This window comes from Mauremys mutica, chromosome 7, assembly GCF_020497125.1.
Source record: "Mauremys mutica isolate MM-2020 ecotype Southern chromosome 7, ASM2049712v1, whole genome shotgun sequence".
NCBI lineage: Eukaryota > Metazoa > Chordata > Testudines > Geoemydidae > Mauremys > Mauremys mutica.
The window spans coordinates 120,565,232-120,590,470 of NC_059078.1; the positions used below are offsets into that span (position 1 = coordinate 120,565,232).

Below are 25,239 nucleotides of genomic sequence, written 5' to 3' on the forward strand. Positions count from 1 at the left end.
AAAGGCTCTCAGTGAAGGTTCTTATTCTTTGAGGAAAGAAAAGTTTGTAGAATCCAATAAAATGAAAATATTACACAATTCCTTACATGCGTGGAGTTATTTTAATATGAATGTGAGAACATTTTTAATATTTAATATTTGTACAGCAGTCTAGAATCAAAACAGAGCAAACACAACCCAACTTTTTCACTATTAAACATAGAAGGCTATTTGAAACTTTTGCCTTGTCCAACTCTTTACCAAGACCAAAACAGCTCCAAAATGTTAAGTCCTTAAATCGTAATGTTCCCCCAGCTGACCCAGATGAAACAAAAACTGAGTTGGTTTATTTATTTCATAGAACAGATCTGTCTCCCCATACCCTACAGGGTTTACTGAAGGAGATGCTACCTGTTGCAAAACCAAAGCATGGGAACAAGTCAATTTTAACATGACTACTGCATAATAAAGGTCTTATTTAAAAGCAAAATACACCTCAGTAAAGAAAGAGTCTAGATAGTATCTGAAAAAAGCATAATTTAGAACATACAAATAGATAGCACGACAGAAATTAAACAAAACACAAAACAACTCCCTCATACTGAGCAAAGATCACAGAACTTCATAGCTGTGGATTATCAATGACATCTCACTTTTCCTACATAAGAAGAAAAGATTTCAATTAACAGAATGTCTTCTCCGTAAGAAATTCTCCACGTTTAGTGTCATGACATCTTTCCTCTTAGTTCTTACTTGTTGCAGTTGTCGAATCTCATCATTAAGTGCATCCACTCGTTTCTGATCATCTAGACTGAGCTGAGACAGCAAGTCTGTTCCCAATTCTGCTTTTAACGATTCTCGTGTTGATTCCATCGCATGTAAGCTTGCCTCCAAGCTTTGCAAGCTGCGTTGCTACAGAACAGATTAATTGTATTAAATTGGATCATCATTCAAATGAAACTGCAGGCTTCTCTAAACTTGTCTTTTTCTACTTGTATTAAGTAAATCCAGTGTGGTAGTTTTATAGACAACATGAACAGTCCAGGAAGACCAGTCCAACTTGTAGCCTGTCAGAAATGCCAGACTACCAACTCTTTTTCTAGGATACGTCTTTCAGCACGCATGCTATAGTCTCCAATGGGAAACAATTTTAATTTTGTAAAAGACAGCTTATAGAAAGGAGAAAACTTCATTTTTAATTGAAAATCAGCCCCTTTGATTGCTGCTCCTGAGTCCTGCACGATACTTTCCAATGTATGGTCATCCAGTGCATTGTGTGCACCAATTTTTTATTTGTCTACTCAGACTATAAATTCTTTGGGACAGGAAGTATGTCTGCTCAAAAATATGATAATTAACTAAGAAGTCACTAACAAATTCTTACATATATTATATACCTTTGGCATAAAGGTTTTTTCAGACTGCTGCCTCTTCTCTTTCAGCATTTTCATCTCTGACAAGATGCTGTCTCGGGAAGCTTTGAATTTTCTCTGTTGGGTCTCTATCTGCTGCATTTGATTCATGAGTTGGTCAATTTCATTATTAATCCATACAGTGGGCTAAGGAAAATTCCAAGTTTTAAATATAAGAGGTACTTTAAACCCACACTGTTACTGCAGTTTCTCATTTTTGCTCACTCCCCATCATATCACAACTTTCATAGATATAGAACCAGTCACATTCAGCTGCTCTCAGAGGTCAACACAAAGCCTTCAATTGACCAGAAGAGATTAAATAGAGCAGTTGAGACTCTTGTGGTGCTTTACCTCATTTTCTCTCAGAAGTCAAATATGTTGCCTCAACAGCACCCCCAAGGCAAACATATCAGTAGCAGTTTTATAGCACTGTAATCAATAGGCTCTAGAAACAAATGCAAAGAAAAATTAGTATGCCTGAACTATTAAGTGCTATTAGGATTAGGACAAAACATTGATGGGGGGACAGATTATCCAACATCTGCCTGTTGTGAGGGTTTCTTGCAACTTCCTCTGAAGCATCTGGTGCTTGCCACTGGTCACAGACTGGTCTATATGGACCACAGGCTGATCCAGTATAGCAATTCCTATCTTCCGCTGCCTTAGCTCACTAGGATGAAAACTTTACCCTACTGAAGTCAATGGGAGCTTTACCAGTTTTAATGGGACCAAGATTTCACCGATGTGTCCACATTACAAATGCTATCATTTGTCAGTCAGAGAGAGAGGGAGAGGCACCCAAAATAAAAAGACCTTGGAAACGTAACTAGTCTTTTTGCTCCCAGAAGGGGTCCAACATTCTGGTCAGGAATTAGGAATACAATAGAGAATTTTAGAGCTCTTGAACAGGCCAGTATTAATTCCCCTCTTAAAAATATTTTCTATAAACCATAGCGCGCTAGTCTGGAATCTGATGCTGAAGGCAGGTGTGGGCAGACTGGGAGTCTGCACATAATTAAAACGGGGAAACACTGAGCATTAGAAGGTTAATCTTGCTAAAGCTTTTGATTCTATTCGAAATCTTTATTTATGGCTTTTTCCATGATACTAGAAGTTTTTTTTACAACTTCTTCAGTGTTGCCAGAGGTGCTACTGATATACAAATGTTATTTACACATGAAAAAATTAAGTCACAATTATTCACTCTGGCCTTAAAAGTCTAACTAATTCCTTCTGAAATCCTCCTTCAATAGCTACAATAGCATCCACGTTGTTAGTCATGTAATCTGCATCACAGTTTGACATATATTGAGACAGCTTGATAACTCTCTATTCTGCATATCAGTCAACAATTTGAGAAAGCTATAATTTACATGGTTATAAAGAAATGGCTGTTCTGTCATGACTAAAGAGGTTTACAAAAAGCTAGTGAAATACAGAGATTTAGAAAACTAACTTCAACTTCGCCCCTTTTCCATATCATATTCTTCTGTATTTTAAAACATTACTGATAGCCACCTACATATTAGTTTCCTTTCTATTATTTTAGACATGTACTACACATACCATGTTAACAACTGACCTAATTCTATATTTACCTTATGGGTGAATATATATCTTGGCTAAATAATTACTAAAATCAGAAAAGACAGCTATCTCAAGAGTTTCCAGAGGTTATTTAGAAGAATGCAATAGACACTGAAGGACAGAAATAATTAAGGGTAGCACAACAGGGTAGAAACAGAAGAAATTTGATGAGATTAAGAGAAAACAAATTCAGGCTAACTGTCAGAAAAAGCTTCCAGACCATGACATCTAGCAGACAATAAAACAGTGGGATGTGGTAGAATCCCTGTTACTTAGGGCATTTAGAATTAGACTACACAAACACTAAAAATAACACAGTACGGAACAACCTTGTAGTGACTATGGGATACATCACAAGAGTTAACAGGCCTTTCCCATCTCTAATATCTATCAGCCAAACATAGGACTGCTTTTACTTCACAATACTTTCCTATAGCAATATCCTTTACAATATTATAATGTTGCTATAAGAAGCAGAGTTATGAAAAACTACACTCCAAGCACTGTAAATAAGGAGGATTCTCAAAACTAGACTAAAATATTTTATTAGGACTACAATATTATGCACACAGCTTATGGTTTCAAGATGTTTTCTGAACATCACTACTAGAGTATAACAATTTTAAAAAAAAATCAACTTTACTAATTTTTCCCCCTTTTAAATCTCAGGATGTTAGAGCCATAGTAATATTTTCTGAAGGGACATCATGCAGCTGACTTTAGGATCAAGTCGCTAGCACCTAATAAGTAAACCTTGGTGAAATTTTTTATTGTATAAAATCATGTTTTAAGACCTAGAGATATTGGTCTCTTTATATTAAGAGTACAGGTATAGTTCATAGAAAATTAAAATTGATAATAGAGGACAAAAGCATGTCACAGACATGAGCAGTATGTGTTAAAGGTGGTTAGAACTATATCAGTAAAGGTGTTATAAGTAACCTATTGACCTGCTGGCATTATCTCACTTAATCATTTATGAAAACATCTCCTGATCACTGACTAATGTTAAACACTATTTACAGATGTACAATTAATCAAGTGTAATTGAGAGACGTGTTACATTAGAAATTAAATTCTCCAACAATATAAATCTGGCATAAAATGTATTAGCATTCGTTTATGTGGGCTCTGTTGCATTTTTAATATAGTAATTTTCCTGTTTTTTTTTTTTAAATGTTGACTACTCTCATTAGAACCTCTATAGCAGTATATAGAAGAAAGCCTGCATAGGCAGGAATTACATCTAATACCATAGAAAATAGCCATTATGTAAAAATAAAGTCTTAAAACAATTGTTCATTTTGTAATGAAGGTGGGAGAAAAGAACAAACTCACTAGGCCTTATTACCATGCAACTTTTCCCACACAACATGCACAAATACATCAAAAAGGATATTTTCAATGTTTCTGCGCAAGTTTTCATTGAGTTTTGCTTCAAGTTCACCAAGTTCTTCTTCTGCCTTTCTAACATCTTTTTGCAGTTCAAGCCGAGACTTTCTTGTGTCATAATAACCTCCAGTCAGAGCACCACGATGGCTGACTTGATCACCTATGAACAGAAGAGAATTAAAATGGTACTTTTGTACTGCACACCCATAGGACATGTTGTTCAAAGCAGTTCCTAGGAGCTAATGATTATTCTGCTAATATGTACTTTAAGTACTGTCAATTTCCTAGAGAGATTCTATACAATTCTGAGGAATCATGCATGCATGTAATGTTTGCAATTAATTTACAAAATGTCACTTTCAAATGTTAACAAGGCAAAAAAAAAATCACATTTATTTTTGTAAAGCTTTTAAAAAGTGTATTTAATGCCTCAAGACCAGCAGGTTCCTAGCTCAAGGAACTGCCTTCAATTTCTTTTATTAACTTCTGAAAGCATGTAATCCACATGAAAGTCAATTTATATGAACAATAGGGACATTCAAACGCCATATCACTTCCAGTTTTTCAAAATGTTAGAGCAGTTTCCTCAATAGTGGCCAAAATGGCCAGACGTAATCAAGGCAAACGGGGCTAACCTTAAACAACTGGTGTGCGCTCTATTAAAACACTCCACCCAAAAAGGGGCAAGCTCCAACGTTCTCTTAACGTTTGCTGTTACGCTGCATCCTTTTTACCAAATCTTCTGCTATACCTCCATCTGTAACTGCTGTCCCGACTGATCAAAGCCTTAGTCTCCTTTAGGCCTGACAAATCTTATGGTTAACTGTTTTGCCCAAGAAATGTTACTTGTCACTAACTGGGGTTCTTAAATAACTGCCTCTGCAGATGCACACGGGATGAATACCCAGAATCTTCTATAATGCAATGACTGTTTGAGTCATGCAAGTAACACGTGTGGATCCTAACATTTGGACTCAAGGACATAAAATGGGCTGTGGCCTCAACTGCCCTTACACATCGAAAGATTCATTAAAGCACTCTGGAAAATATAGGAAAGTGGCAGAGTGGATCTGCAGAAAACAACACTACAAGAACCAGTTATTGTAAATAATAATTTTCTCTCAGAGTGGGGATCTGAGGAACTTCTCAAAGGAGAGAGAAACTAGCAGCGTAGCTCATGGGGAGCCACTAAACAGAAGATTCCTCTCCAAAAAACAGGGAGATATCAAGTCAAGACAAACATGTGACTAGTATACCGAAGTAGCGAACCTGCACTTCTTAGTAATTAAGCGGTACATAAGCATGCCATAGAAGTTGTTTTAAACCTAGTGGAATAAGCTTCTCAATTCCTCAGGGACATCAATACCTGATAAAATCAGATACAAGTCTAATCCATTTTGTAAGTCTCTGGGATGATTCCTAATGATCTGTCGCCCAAGTCACCAAAAAAAACCTAGAGGACTTAAAAAATATTTTGGACTATGACAAACAGCGATATTAACATTTAGTTTGTTTCATCTAGCTTACCCAGGTAAATTACCATAATATCAGGTTTTGCAAAGAACACTAGCAAAGTAATAGACTAGTTTCAATGACCCTTGGTCCACCAAAGACCCTGTTTTTCCATTAAATTGATAATATAATTGCGATACATACCTTCCAAAGTAATACAATCCATAGTGAAAGCTCTGGCCAACTGGGTAGACACCTCCATGCTACGACAAATAAGAGTCTTTCCAAAAACATGTTTGAAGGCTTTGTCAAATCTGGGATTGTATCTCAGTTTACTGATCATAGGAATAGCGTCCTAAAAATGTAGCATTCACATCAATAAAGTAGTACAAACCAACAACAAGAACAATAAGTTGCACGAATGTGTCAGACATAGCCTGAAGCATCCACTGGGTGCACTGTGCAATTGCCAGTGAAAAATAATTTAAAGAGAACCCTTGGCAACCCAACAAAAAGAACAAAATAAAATAAACCCTCAAATTTGCAATAAGAATTTCTGTAATCTTGAATTAAAAAAAATAAAACACTAAGAATAGGTCGTTCCAATGTGCTGAAAATTAATGAAGCAAGTCCGTTTAGAACTGTGCATGCCATCATAATTTACAGAAATGCCTGTGATTGAGAATACAAATTACTGTCTCTGTGTATGATCATGTGTTCTTTAAACTGCTGCACAATCAATTAGGGGGTCGGCTTATTACAATTTCTCAGACACATCAAAAAATACTGCACATGCAAGTTAGGCATAAATAGTTATGAAAATCTGAAGGGACTGATTTAAGGTTTGATCTTACTCCCACTGGAGCAATGACAGGTCTGCCAGTAATTTCAACAGGAACAGGATCAGGTGCTAAGTAGCAACTGAGTGAGTTTAAATGATTTTTGTTACTGTATCTGTCAATTAACAACTTCTGTATAAGGAATAAGATATTGTGGGTGCCACCAGAAACATACATACATAATGTATTTCCAAAGTGAATGTCTGTGAAGAATCAGGTTGTTCCTATCAGTATCATTTATGTTTCATTGTTTATGCAAAATTAAATAGAATGTGTAAAAAGTCTAGTTGACCTACTTTACCGTAGGAAATCAGTAAATTTTTTAAACTAACCTACAGTAAGTATCTATTTGAATTTGAAATTGTAAGTATATTATATATTTACTAGTGAAAATATAATGGTATTAACAAAATTTTCATAGTGGCAATGGAGCATAACTTGTTTCAAATAATAAATTTGGCTGTCTTATGCTATGTCACATTATCCTCTTGCCCAGGTCTTGTAAAAAGGCTGCCTTCCAACTTGAGGAAAGTACATTACCATTTCTATTCAGATGATAATGAAATTCTTCCTTTCATTCTCAACTCTGTATCTTTTTAAACGCATGAAGTTTAACATTACTTTTTTGAATCTACCAGGTGTTAAAGAGATTCTTGAAGTGCAATACTGAAAAAAAATATTTAGTTGGACATGGCCAGCCTGAAGAAAATAGCATTATAAAGCAGTAGCAGCAAGAGTACATAGCATCTATGTGCCATAAATATGTAACTTATAAGTAATCTACTTGAAGAAAAAACAGAACTCAGTATCAAAACAGTGACTCACATTGGTTTCAGGGTAAGCAGTATCTCTAACATCCAGCTTGTTGAGAGGCAGAAAAGTTACTTCTCCAGGAAGGTTCATTTTATTAAACTCCATTAAGATCTTTGTACTGACCTCATCGGAATCCACAATATGATAAAATAACCTAATTTAAACAGACCAAAGAAAAAACACCAAGATTTTATTATGCCAAAATAATTGACATTTTCTACCCCAAACTCAAATTTCCAGGAACCACTAAACAAAACAAAACCATGTTTTATTCTCTCTACAGTTTTTGGCATTACCACACCTTAGAAAATACAAGTGGAAAAAATAATGGTCACAGAAATTTTTAGACTAGGAAGATAATTTACACCGTACTAAAATCTGCAGAAACACCATTTAAGTAGTTGGGACAGGGCGGGGGTTTGTGTTTGTTTTTTTAATAATTAGCCCTCTTATTCAGTTTCATCCAGATGAGGCCACCCAAGAATTTACTAGCACTGGTCACAGGGAAAGCCCAATAAATGTTGGTCTTTTTCTCATCAGCTGTGCATACCTGTCACATACCCCTGCAATAGCAAGCCTATTCAGTCTACCTTTCTTCCCTGTAAGTGTTTACGCAGAAACACCTTGTCTAAGGACAGGATCATGAGTGGGCAAAATTAAAATGTTCTGTTCCACACAATCAACTTTCAGCCAGGTGTTGAAAGGGTGATAAGAATTTCCAGGTGGCAGTGGGTGCTATCATCATTAATCAAAGGGAGTCAAAAAGGGTAATTTTAACTGCTTCTGAGACTAACTCTCTTCCTATTGTTTAGTACATCGAACACAGCATCTCACTATGCTTTAAAAGGAAAAGAAAAATGAAAAAAACCCACCAGTGCCAATAATTTTTATTAAAAGGTCTGTGTTTGGACTTAAAGAAAATAATTAGGACGTTTACAAGAATAAATACTGGAACAAATTGTGTATGGCTAAGAGATTGTTAGCCTTCTTAGGGAATGAGAACTTCACCACCAATATTCATGCCTTTGCTACCTCCAGACTGGATCATTGTAACATACTCTACTTGAGGCTATTAACCACTTGGAAATTTCAGCGGATTCACAGACTGTGGTTAAATGCTTACTTAGTGTACTTTCTGTGAGCATATCTCAAACTCCTATTCTAGAGACTACACCAGCTTCCAATTAATTCAAACGATAGCCCGATTGTTTGGAGCCTATGTATCCTACAGACTGACATTTCTGTAGTACCCTGACACATACCAGGTTATTTGGGCAAATACCCTCTAGATATTTACATAATGGACCATGGGAAGGACTTGTGAAGAGCTCTTGAGTCTGGAATTTGCTCTCCTCCCCACAGTTTTGCTCAGTACAGCCCAAGCCTACTGATCTTTTGAACACACAGTAGGGATTTTCCTAAGGGGACAGGTTGAGAGAAGGAAGGGTTTAATTTGGGTAGTGAGTTTTAGTCGGGTAAAGAGCTCTTTTCAGTGTCTTTTTGATATGGTGCGAATTTGATTATTGTACATACATGCAACTAAAGTTGACAACAGGCCCAATGTATACATCAAAAGAATAAACCCTCCTATGGCAAGCTTGTGCCAGCAACTGGCTTTCAACATGCATAAAGTCAAACATGCCCCTCTTACCCTTTCAAACTCAAGAAGAATTCAATACAGTATAATTTACCTGTTCCCTGCAGTAACTTCAACACAAGTATAGAAAGCAGGCTCACACTCAAAATTATTCATCACAATGCCATGGTAACCATTTAGAACATGTTGGTTTATGCCTTTCCGGCGAAAGTGTTCCAAGACTTTGTTTATGCTGTCTATACCATTTAGAATGGCCTGTCATAAAAAAAAATATTATGAATAATATTATGAATAACTTGTATTACTAGACTTCAAGGATCACGTGACCTAGAAATAATGCTAATCTAGAGTTTTTAGTCTTTTGTCTTGCCAGTTTAAAATATAAATTGACAAAATGTTTTTAAGCTTATTGCTTGGATTTCAAGTTTTTTAGTGATTTCTAATTGAGATCATGGGTCATTCACCATCTGCCTCTCAGCTGCTCAGTGTCAGCCACTGGGCCTTATGAAGGCCACAGTCACTGACCAATTCTTGTTAGGACTGCAGACAACACATGGCTACCCATGTGGATAGTGCACGTGAGCTGTCACTGCCTACTCTAAGGCCACCACAAGTTCCCTCCCGGCCACTGACAGCAAGTACCTGCTTTGGATATAGGAACCAATAGGCATGGTAATTTGAGAGTCTGAGAGCCACCCGTTTTCAATGCTTTGATAAACTCAAACTGAATTTCAGCAAAAAATTTCTCACTCCAAAAACTGGCTTTAGGCTAAGAATAAATAGGTATTTCAGCCCAAAAGAATTCTTTTTCAGAGAGCTGTAAGTATTTGAAAATTAAGGCTTATGAAAATGTTCTGATATTATGATCTGCAGCTGTAGACTGTTTTTTCCCCTTAAAGATGTGGCAATTATCTTTAAAGATATGAAACCTTTCCTCATGTCATATAATCAATTAGTAACTTTAACAAATGCACAGTATCTCACTTTTCCTGTTGCTGCTCTAAGAAGTTGCTGTTTCTTCTCCAAATCCTCTCGTTTTGCAGCAAGAGCTTGTTGTTCAGCATTCTCCTCTCGCCACAGATAACTACAAAACGAGACAAAAGGCAGGTTAACATTATTAAGCACTTTGATTATCAGAAAATTTTTAGCAAGTAAAACTTGGTTAACTTCCTTCTAAAGTAGTAATTTTTTTTAAAAATTGAAATGTAGAGGTTTAAACCTCCAAACACATGACCGTATTTAAAAATACTTAAGTAGTTATGCCAAGTCAACGACTACACAGCTGGCATCCTTTACATTTTACACATAATAATTAAAACAAATTTTAAATAAATTTACTAACTTTCTTTCACTCTGTAGTTCATCTTTTTTGTTTTTCACCTCATAATACTTTCTGTCCAGTTCTTCGACACGAGCTTTAACCTCATTAAGATCTTGGTCCAATTTCTAATGCACATAAAAAAAATAAATCTTTCAACGGTAAGACTCTAGCTTTAAATCCATCTGTTATGCAATTCTAGCTTTAAATCCTTATATTACAATTCAGAATTAATTCCTGTAACTTTTTCCATTATTTGCACTAAAATTGCTAAAGTGGTAAGAAAAAACAGATCTTTAGAGGTCAGCAGCAGCAGTATGGAGACTATGAAGTGACTGGGTGCTAACAGCCAGGCAAGAAGGACAAAGAAGAAAGCAAGATTTATTTTGTTGATTCTGATGTTCCAGTCACCTTCAGAACGAAAAGGATCAGAGAATTGGCAGAAATACTCAAAGCCATCATACGTTACACTATAAAGTGGAATCAAAGAGACCCATTACTGCAATCTGCTTGGAAGTTTGTTCCTTTACAACACAAAAATAATAAGCTTCTGAGGCTAAATAGCATTTAGATTGCTGTACAACAATATATTGCATGTTAGCCTTCCATGCCACTCTTGCTATAATGAAGGTTCTAGTGTGTTCTCCAATAAAGTCAAGTACTGGTACCACTTAGCTGCAGGTACTCTGCTAGTGCAGCATATTTGGAGAACTTGCTAGCAGATGTTCCTCTATCCCCATTGTCTGGAATCAAGAGCTTTCATTTCTTTCAGCAGCTCAATGGCTAGGAATTTACTGGTAATAACTTTATGATTCTTAATGTTAGTACTACTATTTTCTGCAGTCTTAAAATCTTTTATTTTTATTGTTCACTTTTCCAGTCTCCAGACCAATTTCTCCAAAACACCTCCATGTTACAAAAAAACCAGGCAATTATTTCAGCTTGCTCAGAAGAATTTGTGTATGTATTGTTTTGCGCGCGCGCGCACACACACACACACGTACGTTTCAGCACTGACAAGATCCTTTTCACTTCCAGAAGAAACAGAGGCTTGAGAGTTGTTCATTGCAGGAACTCTGCCAGTAAAAACAGCCAGAGTGGTATGCCATTTGCCTCACTCAACCAACTACAGAGAAATGCTTGAGTAGCATGGCTCTCTTCCAAAATATGGTTTACACTGGCAGAACACTTTCTTCCTCAGTGTGACTTTGTTCATAAATTTGATCAGGTTTCACATTTATCACCAAGTTCCAGTAGATTTATTATGCAACAGAGATTGTAAGGGCTGCATCTGTCAGCACATCAAGCATAATGGCATTAGCAGTGGGCATACTCCCTGCACGGCCATGTAACTGGTTAGAACTGATTCTTCATTTCTATGGTTTCGCCTGACACACAAGGAGTGTTAAACAGCCTGAAAAAATCAACAACATTACAACAGGCTACCATACAACCTTGATTAAAGGCTCCAACAAAACAGCCAGCATGTGCTATCAAAGCTGCTGTCAATTCTCCCATCCATAATCCGGAACATTCCTTATCTCTTCATTAATACTTTGCAGTCTGGCTGAAACTTTGGAAAATACACATGATATTCTCAATTGGACAGCAGCACAGGGCAGACCAATATTCTGCTCAACATATGTTCTGCTGTGGTTTTTAGCTACAGCACTCATAGGCCTGGGGTAAAGATGAAATATTTGATCTTTGATCATAAGATAAGACAAAATATAATGTCACTATATAAATGCATGGTACCCCATATAAATGCCCAAACCTTGAATACTGTGTGCAGTTCTGGTCACCCTATCTCAAAAAGATAGATTAGAACTGGAAAAAGTACAAAGAAGGGCAACAAAAAAGATTAGAGGAATGGAACTACCACCATCTGAGAAGAGATTCAAAAGACTGGTACTGTTCGATTTAGAAGGGAGATAACGGGGGGACATGATAGGTATCTATAAAATCACAAATGGTATAGAGGGGAAAGTATTATTTGCTTCATCACATAACAAGAACCAGGGGTCACACAATTAAATTAATAGACAGGTTTAAAATCAAAACATAAGGCAGTACTTCATGAAATTCATAGTCAACCTGTGGAACTCATTGCCAGGGATGTTGTGAAGGTCAAAAGTATAACTGGGTCCAAAAAATAATTAGATAAGCAGATGGAGGATAGGTCCATCAATGGCTATTAGCCAAGGTGCTCAGGGATGCAACTCCATGCTCTCGGTGTCCTTAAACCTCTGACTGCCAGAAGCTGGCACTGGACAACCGTGGATGGATCACTTGATGATGACCCTGTTCTGTACATTCCTTCCAAAGTATCTGACAGCGGCCACTGTCAGAAGACAGGATATTGGGCTAGATGGACCATTGGTTTGACCCAGTATAGCCATTCTTATATTCTTACGCAGTGCGCCAGGTGGAGCATTTAGATGACATTGCTCCCAATGCCTTCTGGAACTCTCATTTACAAAAGGGAAAACACCCATAGTTAGACCCCACAAAAAAGTGCAGACTATACTCCTGTGGTTGGTGCAAAGGCAGGCAAAGTAATGATTCCTCTGGACACTGTTCTAGAGAGGCTAAAACCCCGTGGGACACTAACACACTGAATAAGGAATATGACTATATTTTGCTCCTATGCCAGGTATTTAAAAGATGTGGGGGAAGCAAAAATCACCTAATTTTTGAGCCTGTGTTTCAAACGCCTTGTAAAGTTTTCTAGGAAAATTATACCTTACCCAACCACGTGTGAAACTTCAGGCAGATTGATTTAGTACTGAACAAAAACATTACGTGTATGTGTAAAAAGTCAGGTCTAAAAAGAAATCCTTGTTTTGAAGTAGGTAGAAACTAGTTTCCCTCTGCATGTCAGAGTAAAGGTAATTTATAAGTGGTTCATATTAAATAGGCACACCCTTATAAGGCTGCAGGGCTTAAATCTGTGCAAGACCAATTACAATTCAAGAGAGACATATAAAAATGAAAATCTAACAAAGCACACAAGGTTGCAGAGTGACAACTGATATTTAGCTTTAAACTGGAAACAGTAAAGCATGCATTACTAAAGGCAAAGGAAAAGAGGAACAAAGCAAAGAAACAGGCCTCAAAGACTAAAGTTACATCAGACAATAAACAAAAATATTCACAGAAGCTTTAAAGCTCCAATGTGGAAGATAAGAATTTATTTTCATAAATAATATCCACAAAGTTGACAATGTATGCAGAGTATCGTTGGCAACATCACAGAGAAAAGGTTTTCCTCATGACTGCAAGCGCTTTGGAGGATAGGATTAAAATTCAAAATGATCTGGAGAACAGAAGAAATGATCTGAAGTAAACAGGATGAAATTCAATAAAGATGAAACCAAAGTACTCCACTTAAGAAGGAACAATCAGTTGCACACATACAAAATGGGAAATGACTGCCTAGGAAGAAGTACTGTGGAAAGGGACCTAGGGACATAGCGGATCACAAGCTAAATATGAGTCAATAGTGTAACACTGTTGCAAAAAAAGCGAACATCATTTTGGGATGTATTAGCTGGAGTGTTGTAAGCAAGACACGATAAGTAGTTTGTTCCACTCTACTCCACGCTGATTAGGCCTCAACTGGAGTATTGTGTCCAGTTCTGGGCACCACATTTCAGGAAAGATGTGGACAAACTGGAGAAAGTCCAGAGAAGAGCAAGAAAAATCATTCAAGGTCTAAAAACATGACCTATGAGGAAAGATTGAAAAAATTGGGTTTGTTTAGTCTGGAGAAGAGAAGACTGAGGGGGAACATGATAACAGTTTTCAAGTACATAAAAGGTTATTACAAGGAAGAGGGTGAAAAATTGTTCTCCTTAACCTCTGAGAATAGACAAGAAGCAATGGGCTTAAATTGCAACAAGGGCAGTTTAGGTTGGACATTAGAGAATAACTTCCTAACTGTCAGAATGGTTAAGCACTGTAATAAATTGCTCCGAGAGGTTATGGAATCTCCATCACTGGAGATTTAAGAGAAGGTTAGACAAACACCTGTCAGGGATGGTCTAGGCAATATTTAGTCCTGCCACGAGTGCAGGGGACTGGACTAGATGACGTTGAGTCCCTTTCCAGTCCTATGATTCTATGAAAATGTATCCACTGCATAAATACCCCACACTCTTTATTTAAGTTTGATCCTCCTCCACTTCTTACACCAGAGTTTTAGTGAAGTGAATGATCAGACTCCATAATGTGGATAATTTCTTATTTTTTTCTAAACAACTTTTCCTTTAATACTATAGCAGCTCAGAGTACTTGACAGAATTTAAGGAAACTTCTTCTGCACCAGTAGTTCTCTTAAGCATTAGGATTCAGTGTTCTCCAAATTCTTACTCTTCCCTAAAGCATACAGCATCACATAGAAGATTTTGAAAGCAGATGTTTTGAGTAACTAAGTGCACATTCATTAAAACACGAGATACTCCCTCTTCTCTTTTGTGCAGATAGAAACTGATTCCTATTGCATGCAAAGTGCTTAGCCTATATTAAGACTTGTACAATTATCTAACAGGGTCCAAAGGAACACTCTCTCAAGCTAAATGCAAAATCCATGCAAGATACATTTGAAGGAATAGTGTTTTGTTTTAAATAAAAAATTAAAGAGCAATATTTGTAAGACTTAAGAAAAATTTTGGATCAAATTACCCATGAGTGTTGTTAACTGGCAGAAACAATATACACACTGGCAGAAACAATAATACACAGGCTTGCTGTTTTAGAGGATGCTGATGAATGCTGTCTAGCTAATTTCAGTCTTCCTCCAAAATCAGGAAAAAAGAAATATATGGTGCTGAAGAAAAATATTTGAGAACAGACTCTAAAATTAGTGTTAGCATGCAAACATTTATAATAGTGCAGGACACAACAAGACCCTCTCTTGTCCTCTAGATTTTAAATAAAAATTAAACTCATTCATTGAAACAAATCCAATTATGAACACAGAGTTTAGCCCAGTGGTGGGCAACTTGCGGCCATTAGGGAATTCTGATTGCAGGCCGCGAGACATTTTGCTGACATTGACCATCCACAGGCACCGCCCCCCTCAGCTCCCAGTGGCCACGGTTCTCTGTTCCCGGCCAATGGGAGCTGTGAGAAGTGGCGTCTGCAGGTGAAGGGGCTGCAGAGACGTACTGGTTGCCACAGGTCCCATTGGCCGGGAACAGAGAATCGCAGCCACTGGGAGGGATAGCTCAGTGGTTTGAGCATTGGCCTGCTAAACCCAAGGTTGTGAGTTCAATCCTTGAGGGGGCCACTTAGGGATCTGGGGCAAAAATTGGTTCTGCTAGTGAAGGCAGGGGGCTGGACTCGATGACCTTTCGAGGTCCCTTCCAGTTCTAGGAGATTGGTATATCTCCAATTATTATTTATTTATTTATAGCTGCAGAGGGCGGTGCCTGCAGACAGTCAACGTCAGCAAAATGTCTCACAGCCTGCAATCAGATTACCCTGATGGGCCGCATGTAGCCCAAGGGCTGCACGTTACCCAACACTGGTTTAGCCTTTTCCCTCAAAATATCTCTGCAGTAATAACTTAGAACTCCTTACACTGTATTGCTCCAGATTCTTCTCTTTATTAGCCTCTGTATCTTCTAAATCTTTGTGTATTGCTGCAATCTGTCGTTTTTTGTCATTGATTGCCTGATCTAGAGACTTGAGTTCCTTTTTAATCCACTTATCCCTTTCTTCTTTGGAAGTAAACTGGCTTCCTCGGCCTTGTTTTGCATAAAGATCTGTTCTTTCCTGGGTAGCTTGTGCTAGTCTAGATAAGAGAGGGGGAAAAAAAGTTTCTTTATAACATGTCAAACATATTTCATTTTAAGATTTTATTCAGAAGATCTTCAAGAACAAAGTGCTATCAAATTAATTTTAAACCGTTAACAGTGGTCAAACGACAATTTGAATTTTTTTTTTGCAAGCTATACAATCATCTCAGAGAACGCTTTAAAATGAGCAAAGCAATTAAGAGGCACCAATTTACTTTTGTTTTGAATTTTCATTTACTCTCCATGGGTTGCTTTTTTAAAGCTTGAAAACAAGTTCCTTCTCACTTATCAAGTTTGCCTTTTTCTAATAAGCAAAAGATCCTTACTTCCTTTGTTTCTTCAAGAACAGAGCAACATGTCGGTGATGCCTCCTTGTTCACTAGTACAACACTGATTCTTTTTAATAAGCTGAAGCTTTTTAATAAGATTCTTGAGAAACAAACTTAGTGCCTCTGCAAGCAACGAGCAAATATAACGCAGGGCCACATAAGCCCCGAATGTGTGTGCTTTTCATTTTATTTTATTTTTTTAATTTGTTGGTGAAAGGGGCATTTCTTTGTAAATAAAAAAACATTTAGACTCAAATGCATTCTCTCACTTTATAACAGCTGTAATGTATATACAATTTTCATTATATACTGCTTTGGCATTATTCCTTGCTCCTTCTAAAATGGTTTAATTCCTTGTATGGTGAGCCACAGACCTAGCAATTCCTCGCTCTTCTTTTTCTTTTACACTGTTGAATTTGGGTTCCGTCTCAGCTAGTTCTTTCTGCTTCTCCTCAATTTTCTCAAGAAGCTTCTGTCTCTCCTTTAATAGTCTTTTCTAAAAGTAAACAAAGTAATATTTAATACCAGTAACTTAGTAGATCAACTTTGTATAATCATTGGTGAACACAGTAGGGCATCTCTGGGACATATTTTAATATTTGTAAAAATGCTAGATGGACTCCACTGCTTATCTGACACTATACTGCTTTGACACATGACAGAGATAGGTTCAGGAGCAACCTTTGAGAAGGTTTGAGAAGATGCAGCTACACTAGGAGGGTAACAAAGATCAGTACAGGTCAAACAGTTGTACTCAGTGCTGCTACACTGAATAATCTTCTTTCAGATGATTCACAACATCCTCCCTTTAGTATTTACTATATGATTGAAAAAAGATGAGGACAACAGCTATAGCCAATTGATTTTACAATATGGGGCAGAAAGAAATAATTGATCTATTATGTTTTACAGCACTCAAAAGTGTGTTACACACTTCAGGGCACAGAACTCTTGCATTGTTGTGAATTTCTTCCACTGTAATTAAATCTTACATCTATTAGTAGGTGTCATAATACCTTAGTACTGCTAATACACGCATAAGTTATAGCCAAAAATGTGATCCATACAAAACACTGAATTTGTACATTTTATTCTTGCAGCTGCTTCTCACCCTTTGTTCACTGTTGCCAGCTAGTTCGTCTTGCAAGTCCTTAGCTTTAAGTTCTAATTTGGTCCTCTGCTTAATCTGCTCCTGTCTCTCAGCACTGAGTTGTTCCTTCTCCTCTTTCATCGCTGAAATCTTTGTTTTTAGTTCTCGAACTTGTCGTTCAATATCCTACACAAACAGAAGTATGTAATATATGTTATTAAACACACAAATCTTCTATCACAGCTTGATCTAATCCATATTTCAGTACCCCTTAAGGGAATTAGCACAAGACAGCTTCATTATTTAACCATTAAGACTAAAGAGAATGTGAAGAATATGAGAAGAAAAGAAAATTAGTCACCACAATATGAAGTCCAAAAATCTTGAAAATTAACCTTAAAAATAAGTTGATTGATGATACACACACACACACACCCCAAATTGGTTTGACAGGATCCATTTTCCTTTGATTGGCATTAAATAATCAATTAACTCCAAAGTCTGTGTTTAAATTTACTCAGATTTGAGACAGACTGAAATGCTCTCTCACAAAGTGACCCAAAAGACTTTTCAAAGCAATTAGACTACATATAGTCAATGCAAATCCTTGAGCTGCTCATGTTAGTACACTGCTTCTAGATTTTACCTCCATTTTATCTCTAGCATCTTGTTGTGCATCTCTCAACTGCCTTGATTTCTCTCCACTTGTCTCTCGTTTGGCAGAAAGCTGTACAGAAATAATATTGCTTAATTAATAAGTTCCTTTTTTTAATCACTCATTGACTCAGAAAGGAAATGGTAATTCAGTACATTAATGAGCATGAAAATTTCACAATTTAACTATTCTATTTAGGTTAAGCAAATGTCCATACAAAACTATGTAAGTTAAAATTTAAAGTGTCCGTAACAAAGGAAATATGTAATGAATGTAACAAGAAGCTTTACCTCATCAAGTTTAGCACGTGTTTCATTGAGTTCCTGGTTATAAATGGTGTATTCTAATGCTCTCCTCATTTTATCCCACTTCTGATACTGAGCTAGCTCTTCTTTCTCTTCTTCCAAGGTATGTAATCGCTCTTCAATGTACTTCAACAACTCATTGATTTTCTCTCGTTTACCCTCTTTAGAAAATGAGAAGCAAGACAAAGATAATTTAGTTGCTATTATAATATTCAGAATACTTGTTTTTCTTTTTACATCATTCTCTTATCTTTGACTCATAAGTAAAGCTTTTGATTTGAAAAAACAGATTGACTGAAATGAAGATCTAGGTCTGGAATTAACTTTCAGACACATCCTCTTTCCAAAAATTCCCATCTTCCTAGGCTCATGCTATTCCAACTCTACTTCTGTTTCTCAGTAGGGCATAGTTAATGGGCAACTGTTCTGAGCATACATGTAACAGAATGAAGCCATTGCTGGACTTTGCCAAAAACATTATATGTGGGTATTTTCTGGAATCAAATATCAAAAATTGAAAGCTCTATTTATAAAGCTACTGCACTCTAGGTCTGAGCTCTAACTGAGTCTAATATAAATTCCATGTCTCACAAGTACAAGGTAATTTAAGTCAATTCAAATGTGTGTTCTACAAGTTCCCATCCAGAAATCTAACAAAGATAATTAAATTTCAAATGAAAGTTTAGTCAAAAGACTACACAAACCACAGCAAAGCCTTTTATAGACATCCTCTTCCATAAAGTAAAGGGAATGGAGTGATTTAAAGGGACTCTAGGAGCCCTGGATCTAGCTGGGGGACAATTTCACCAGTGCAGAAATACAGTCACAGGCTGCCTTCTGGGGACCTCCTCACAAACTCTGGCAGAAGGACCATACCAGGGTGGAGAAGTGTGTCAGCGCAAGGCAAGTGGGTGTGTCTTTTAGGTAACATAGACTGCAGACTCCCAAAAGTCAACAGGTTCAGCGCCTTTTATGCTTCCCACTGTGTAGAGCAAAATAAAACTACTAATTTAAACAGATCGCTAAAACAACAACAAAAGTGGGTGCCAGAATATTAATGCATGCCACAACAAAGTTGAGATACAATGTCCAAGATACAAGATTCATTCCAATGAAGCTAAAGCAGATCACAGAAGGCATCACATCTATGCCTAGAAAAGGGAGCTGGCGTGCAACTTGTGGCTCAAGCCATTAAACACCAGCACCAAAGTAAAAAAATCTATCCACTTCTACAGAAGCTAGAATACAGATAAAATTTACTACAATAAAGAACATTTTGGAGATACAGAGGGCAATGGGTTTCGGCAAACTAGTCTACACTATCAGAAAGTAACAGCTCCTGAAAGAGGCAGGAGAGTATGCTAATTATGCAAACAAAATTTTCATGGGAAATTGATTAAATACATAACCATAATTTCTCAAACAGTTCTCTTGAGCAGTTGATGAGGACTTTGAATAATCATGTCAATATGCTGCTATGTTTTACAGGCTTACATGAATGAACATCAAGCTGCACTGAAGAGTCTATTATTTAATACACAGTTTTTTAAGCCTGGTATAAATACAACTAAATTACATAAATGAGCCAACCAACTTTCAAAAGCTTTAAAAAAAAGTCAGGAATTTTCAATAAACTAGATCAGTATTTTTGCCTCTGTAGGACTGTATGATTGCACAGATTGGTGCTTTCTAAAGGCACTCTTGTCATCTACAAATTAGCAACATACATCAGAAGTACTGGGCAGGTACTATTTTGGATGACATAAAGATGGTTGTGTTTAAATTGACTTTGGTGTTAAATTCTAATACAAATTGATACTATTGGTCATTTTCAAAGCATGGCGATTTTTGATACATCTGAAAAATAAATGATAATTCTACTTATATCAAAGGTTTGTGTAAGTTAAAAAAAAAAATTACATTTAGTCAACATGAAGATCATGAAAGACGAAGGCCAGACAATTTGGAGATAGAGCTGTTAGTCCATTGAGTATTCCTGGATTGTTGGTGGTTTTGTTTGTTTTGGATGTACACGTTGAACCTCTCTAATCCAGCACCCTTGGGACCTAACCGGTGCCGAACCACGGGAGGTCAATGCAGAGTGCCAGCGGGTCTCCATAGGCGTGGAAAGTAGAGATGTGAGGGGTGCTACGGCATCCCCAGGCTTTAAGCCCAGCGTGGCTCCCCGCCACCACCCAGGGTCCCAGCCTTTGGCCCCCTGCCTGGGGACTCCGATGCCAGCCCCAGGTCCTCCTCCTCCCTCCCAGAGCTTGAACGCTGTGAATCAGCTGTTTGCAGCGCTCTGGAAGCGCTGGGAGGGAGAAGGAGGAGTTGGTAAGCCTGGGGGAAGAAGGGAGCTTGGCCGCAGTGGATGCTCCGCACCCACTAATTTTTCCCCGTGGGTGCTCCACCCCCGGAGCACCCATGGAGTCGGCACCTATGCCAGACCACAGATGTTGCTGGACCAGGGAGTGCCAGGTTAGAGAGGTTCAACCTGTATAAGAAAATGGGCAAGGTAGGGAGATGAGAAGGAGAATGAGAGAAAGGCATCAGAACATGAATTGAAAGTGTAACTATTGCCTTAAAACCAGCGGCCAGGTACTCCCTAGCATAATGAGACCAAATTCCATGACAACCACAGCTAAATCCAGCTGCAACATTGATCTAGTCTCTTGCCACTCCCCACCACAAATGCAAACAACTATGGCTCATAGCTGAAGTCATCCCTGCTGTAAAAGCAGTCAATCATTTAATAATGCTCATCAGGCAACCTAGCTCCAGTTCCCAGGCATTGAATACTCTGATATGGTCCAGGCAGCCAAAAAACTCAGAACCCTTACCCCCTCCCCATGTATACCACAGAAGGGATCAGCTAGGGGCCATGTTCCACAGATTTGGCTCCTGGACCTCAGCTGTTCTGCTTTTCAGGCAGTTCAGCATGCCAGCCTGCACGTCTAGCTCCCCCACTCCTTAAGTAAAAATTAGGCTCTAATTCTGGCACTATGGAACAGTGCAGGGAGAACACACAGTAATCCAATTAACTCCCACTCATGGGGAAAGCTAGAGAACAAGAGACAGCTGCAGACAGAACCAGCTAGGGCAAGAAGATAGAACCAAACACTGGAAGTCTGTTTATAGCAAGAGTGAATTCCATAGTAAAAAAATTTGATTTCTGTGGCATCTTGGAAAAAAGTGTCAAAGTCTGCATTTGTGGAGTCCACGGGTCCCCAACTGAAATGAACGGGCAAGTTCATAAAAGTTAGAACTATAGTTTCAGGATTCCTGCAAACTCAGGAAGACATCAATGCCGTCTGCATGTTCAAGTTATGTCCACAAATAAGGGCTAGAAATTTAACTTTTAAAAAGTGAAAATTAACTCTGAAGCACAAACCGGTAGCAAATTTCATGGCTGAAGAATATATGATGCTTTGGCCCTAATTTTGAATTTTCTGGCTTTTTTAAGTTTGTAAGCATCATAACCCAAGTTTTTTTTTTAAATGTTATTTATTTTAGCAGTGCCAGTGGATAAAAATTTCCCCTCCCACCGCTTTGGTGCAGCATGCTGTGTACTGGTTAACTGCTATCTGCAACCTAGCAGTAGGTTACATGTGTAGATGTTCTACAGAGTTTGTGAAGCCCTTTGGGAATCTTTGGAGTGAAAGAAAAAAATGTAAAATAATTTAAAATTATTAAATTTATTAACCATTTACAAATAAAATCAAAGAATTAATTTTAACAAGCAAGTTATAAAGCCTTGAAATTAATGCAACTACTGTGGCATGAACCAGGACATTCCTTATATAAAAGAAACACAGGGGATAAAGATAATTATTTTTACCAGTTTCTTTCATTAAGGAAATACTTTCTTCTTTGCGCTCATCATACACTCTAGTACCAGCTACTTCTCTTAACAACTTCAATCTTTGAGAGTCAGGGGCTGTTGCCATCTGGTTGATCTAAGAATTCAAGAAAACAAAATTACAAGATTACGTTTTGAACATCATGTTCCTTATATAGTAATAATGATCAACATCACATAAGAGATCTTGCACGGGGCATGTCTCTTATAATTGTTTAATTACAGCAGAACTTTATTAATTCTCACTTCATTTATCAACAGACCTGATAACTCTTTCCAGTCAGGTATCATATGCTTAAAATCAAGCTAGTATGAAACATTCAGCTGAAAACCCACCCTGCCAATTTCTGATATATACTTGCTTAGGGATACAATTCTTCAGGACTGGGTTTTTTCAGGAAGATTATAAATTCCAATTTACCCTATTTTCCTCCTTTTGAGACATCAATTACTTTTTAAGAGACAGAAAGTTGTATACTTTTATGATATGCTTGTAATTCATTTTTATTAATTTTCAAATGCTAACACACTTTACTGAAACCCCATATAAGTTAGTATTTCTCGGACTTCAAAGGGAGAAAATATATCAGCTTAACTGATTTTCACACAAACTCAACTATGAGCATTAATATTCTGCTGCAGCAAAACCACCTTTTACTTTCCCTATCTCCAGAAGGCCATGTACTTCAACGTATTATGTCAAAAAAAACCAAAAAAAAAAACCAACCCTCAGCTCACACTGCAGTCGTGTTTCATACCACCAGCACCTGGCGCTCTAACATTACTGAAACTGTGTATGGACTTTAAGTAATTAATCTGTGTCAGGTTCACTATTGTTCACTAGAATTTTCACCACTCTTCATAAGAATTTTAATTGCTGCATCTTTATGGTATGCTTGTAGATAAAGGTTTTCAATTCATACAGAGCATGAAGACTAGTATATCTACTTTGACTTTTAACCTGCGATAGGATCCATGTGGGCTGACTCCTGCACTAGCACAGAGTTACTTTCTAACTCAAGTTTTTTATTTGGTCCTCAAATTTGGCAAATTCAGTTGTATAGCAAAAACATATTCTGTGTTGTTAAACGGGAATTATCGATATTGCTCTTATTTTTCCAGTTTTTCTTGTCAGTCAAGTACTTGCAGATAAAATGAGTTTTTCAATAATTGGTCAAGAGACTATTTTTAGGATTATGAAGTCAAAATCATGAATATAGACAATTGGCAGATTCAGCCGTTAGACAGGACATTACACATGTCTTGCTCCATAATGAAAGTCAAACAGGTTCAATACTGACAATTTCTGTAAAACAAGTTTCCAAAACTTCTGAACTGGAAAACATAATGTATAGAAATACAAACAAAAATGGTTCTAACTATTTTCAGGGATCTTCTTGGAAGTCAAGGATTTTGAAAGCTACACTGATGCACGTGTTATGACTGAGTTTTCTCTGTACTTAAATAAAGCTGGTAGATTACAGCAACATTATATGCAGGAACACTTATAAAATAGGTGTTGCTAATCAGAATGATGGAAGAATACAGAATTACTTTTTTTCTAATTATGACTTTATTTCTATATAAAAGAGCCGTACCTTGAGGAATCATTTGCAAAATAAGAGTGCACAGGAAGAACTATTCATTTTTATATTGTTTAAAAGTAAAAAGAAAGCCTGATTATTCATTTGCAATAATTAAGTTAAATTGTAGTCCTCCAAAAAGTCTGAACTGTCTTTATAAATGAGTGATTTAATTTTGCTTTTTGATAACCACTCTTACCTTTCCTTGTTTGACAATATAGTAGGGATTACTGCGAGAAAACCCAGCACTTTCAAGAAGGTTCATCACATCGTTTTTCCTGTAAATAATATTTCTCAAATAGTAAGTATACTTTTAAAAAACTACATATGACAAACATGACTCCTAAACAAATTCAGCAAAGCAGTACTAAACCTACACATATGAATACTACAGGTGGTACATGCTCTCCATTACGGTATCTCTTCAAAGAAGTTTCTGTATATGATAACATCTAATCATGTACTAAAACCTAAACTGATAAACAATAAATGAGAAAATAAAAACAGAAAGAAACTAAGCAAGACATACAGGGCTGGGAAGAGATTACAACTAAGAAAGGCACCCCACACCAACAGCGGCTAGTACAGGTAACAAAGAAACTGATGCCACAAAGAGTTAGTGGAATTGGAATTTTTAGTGGAATAACTGGAATTTAGCATAAGATTTTGCTTCTTTTCTCCTCATTTGCACTTATTAAAAGCAAGTTGCTGAGGATTATATAATTAAGGCAACAGCATTAACGCTAACCAATAATTAATTAGTTCAGCTGATGACTACTAAAACACCCAGAGGAAGTGATATAGAAGTATGACCATTTGGAAGAGCAGAGACATCAGCAAGCATTAGCCACACTGAGAAGAACTGAGTTGTCAGAAAATTTGTAAAGCCATAGTTTAGTTTAACATAGGTATTTTAAAATAAAGTATCATATGCCAATATAGCTCATAATATTAGAATTTTACACTTAGTTTCTTCCAATTTTGGTAAAGAGGAATCTACCAGTTTTACCAGGCAATTTAAACATGAAGAGGTACTAAGAATAAAAGAGGTACATTGAAATCCCGCTATAACATGATGATCAGGGTCCAAAAAACTGGATTGCACTAAATGCAGGGTCGCGGCGGGGTTTACCATTTCAAGCTGGTCAGTTTCAAGCCGGCTGATTTCTGTTGGGCAGAAAACTACTTTCATTTGCGAACTGCCCATAGCAGTAACTGAAAG

General features: G+C 37.1%; 1 protein-coding gene across 1 annotated transcript in view; it reads right to left on the bottom strand.

Annotated features, from left to right (window-relative positions):
• SMC3 (structural maintenance of chromosomes 3) overlaps positions 1-25,239 on the bottom strand; it is a 51,013-nt gene that overhangs the window by 8,024 nt on the left and 17,750 nt on the right. Inside the window, exons 7-21 of the mRNA XM_045024457.1 lie at positions 24,217-24,295; positions 22,414-22,531; positions 18,561-18,736; positions 18,262-18,342; positions 17,637-17,801; positions 16,900-17,021; positions 15,979-16,192; positions 10,417-10,520; positions 10,059-10,158; positions 9,169-9,329; positions 7,490-7,631; positions 6,030-6,180; positions 4,381-4,533; positions 1,377-1,528; positions 733-891 (exon numbers count right to left, since the gene is read on the bottom strand). Coding sequence (XP_044880392.1) covers positions 733-891; positions 1,377-1,528; positions 4,381-4,533; positions 6,030-6,180; positions 7,490-7,631; positions 9,169-9,329; positions 10,059-10,158; positions 10,417-10,520; positions 15,979-16,192; positions 16,900-17,021; positions 17,637-17,801; positions 18,262-18,342; positions 18,561-18,736; positions 22,414-22,531; positions 24,217-24,295 — 2,077 coding nt within the window. The remainder of the gene's footprint in view (positions 1-732; positions 892-1,376; positions 1,529-4,380; positions 4,534-6,029; positions 6,181-7,489; positions 7,632-9,168; positions 9,330-10,058; positions 10,159-10,416; positions 10,521-15,978; positions 16,193-16,899; positions 17,022-17,636; positions 17,802-18,261; positions 18,343-18,560; positions 18,737-22,413; positions 22,532-24,216; positions 24,296-25,239) is intronic.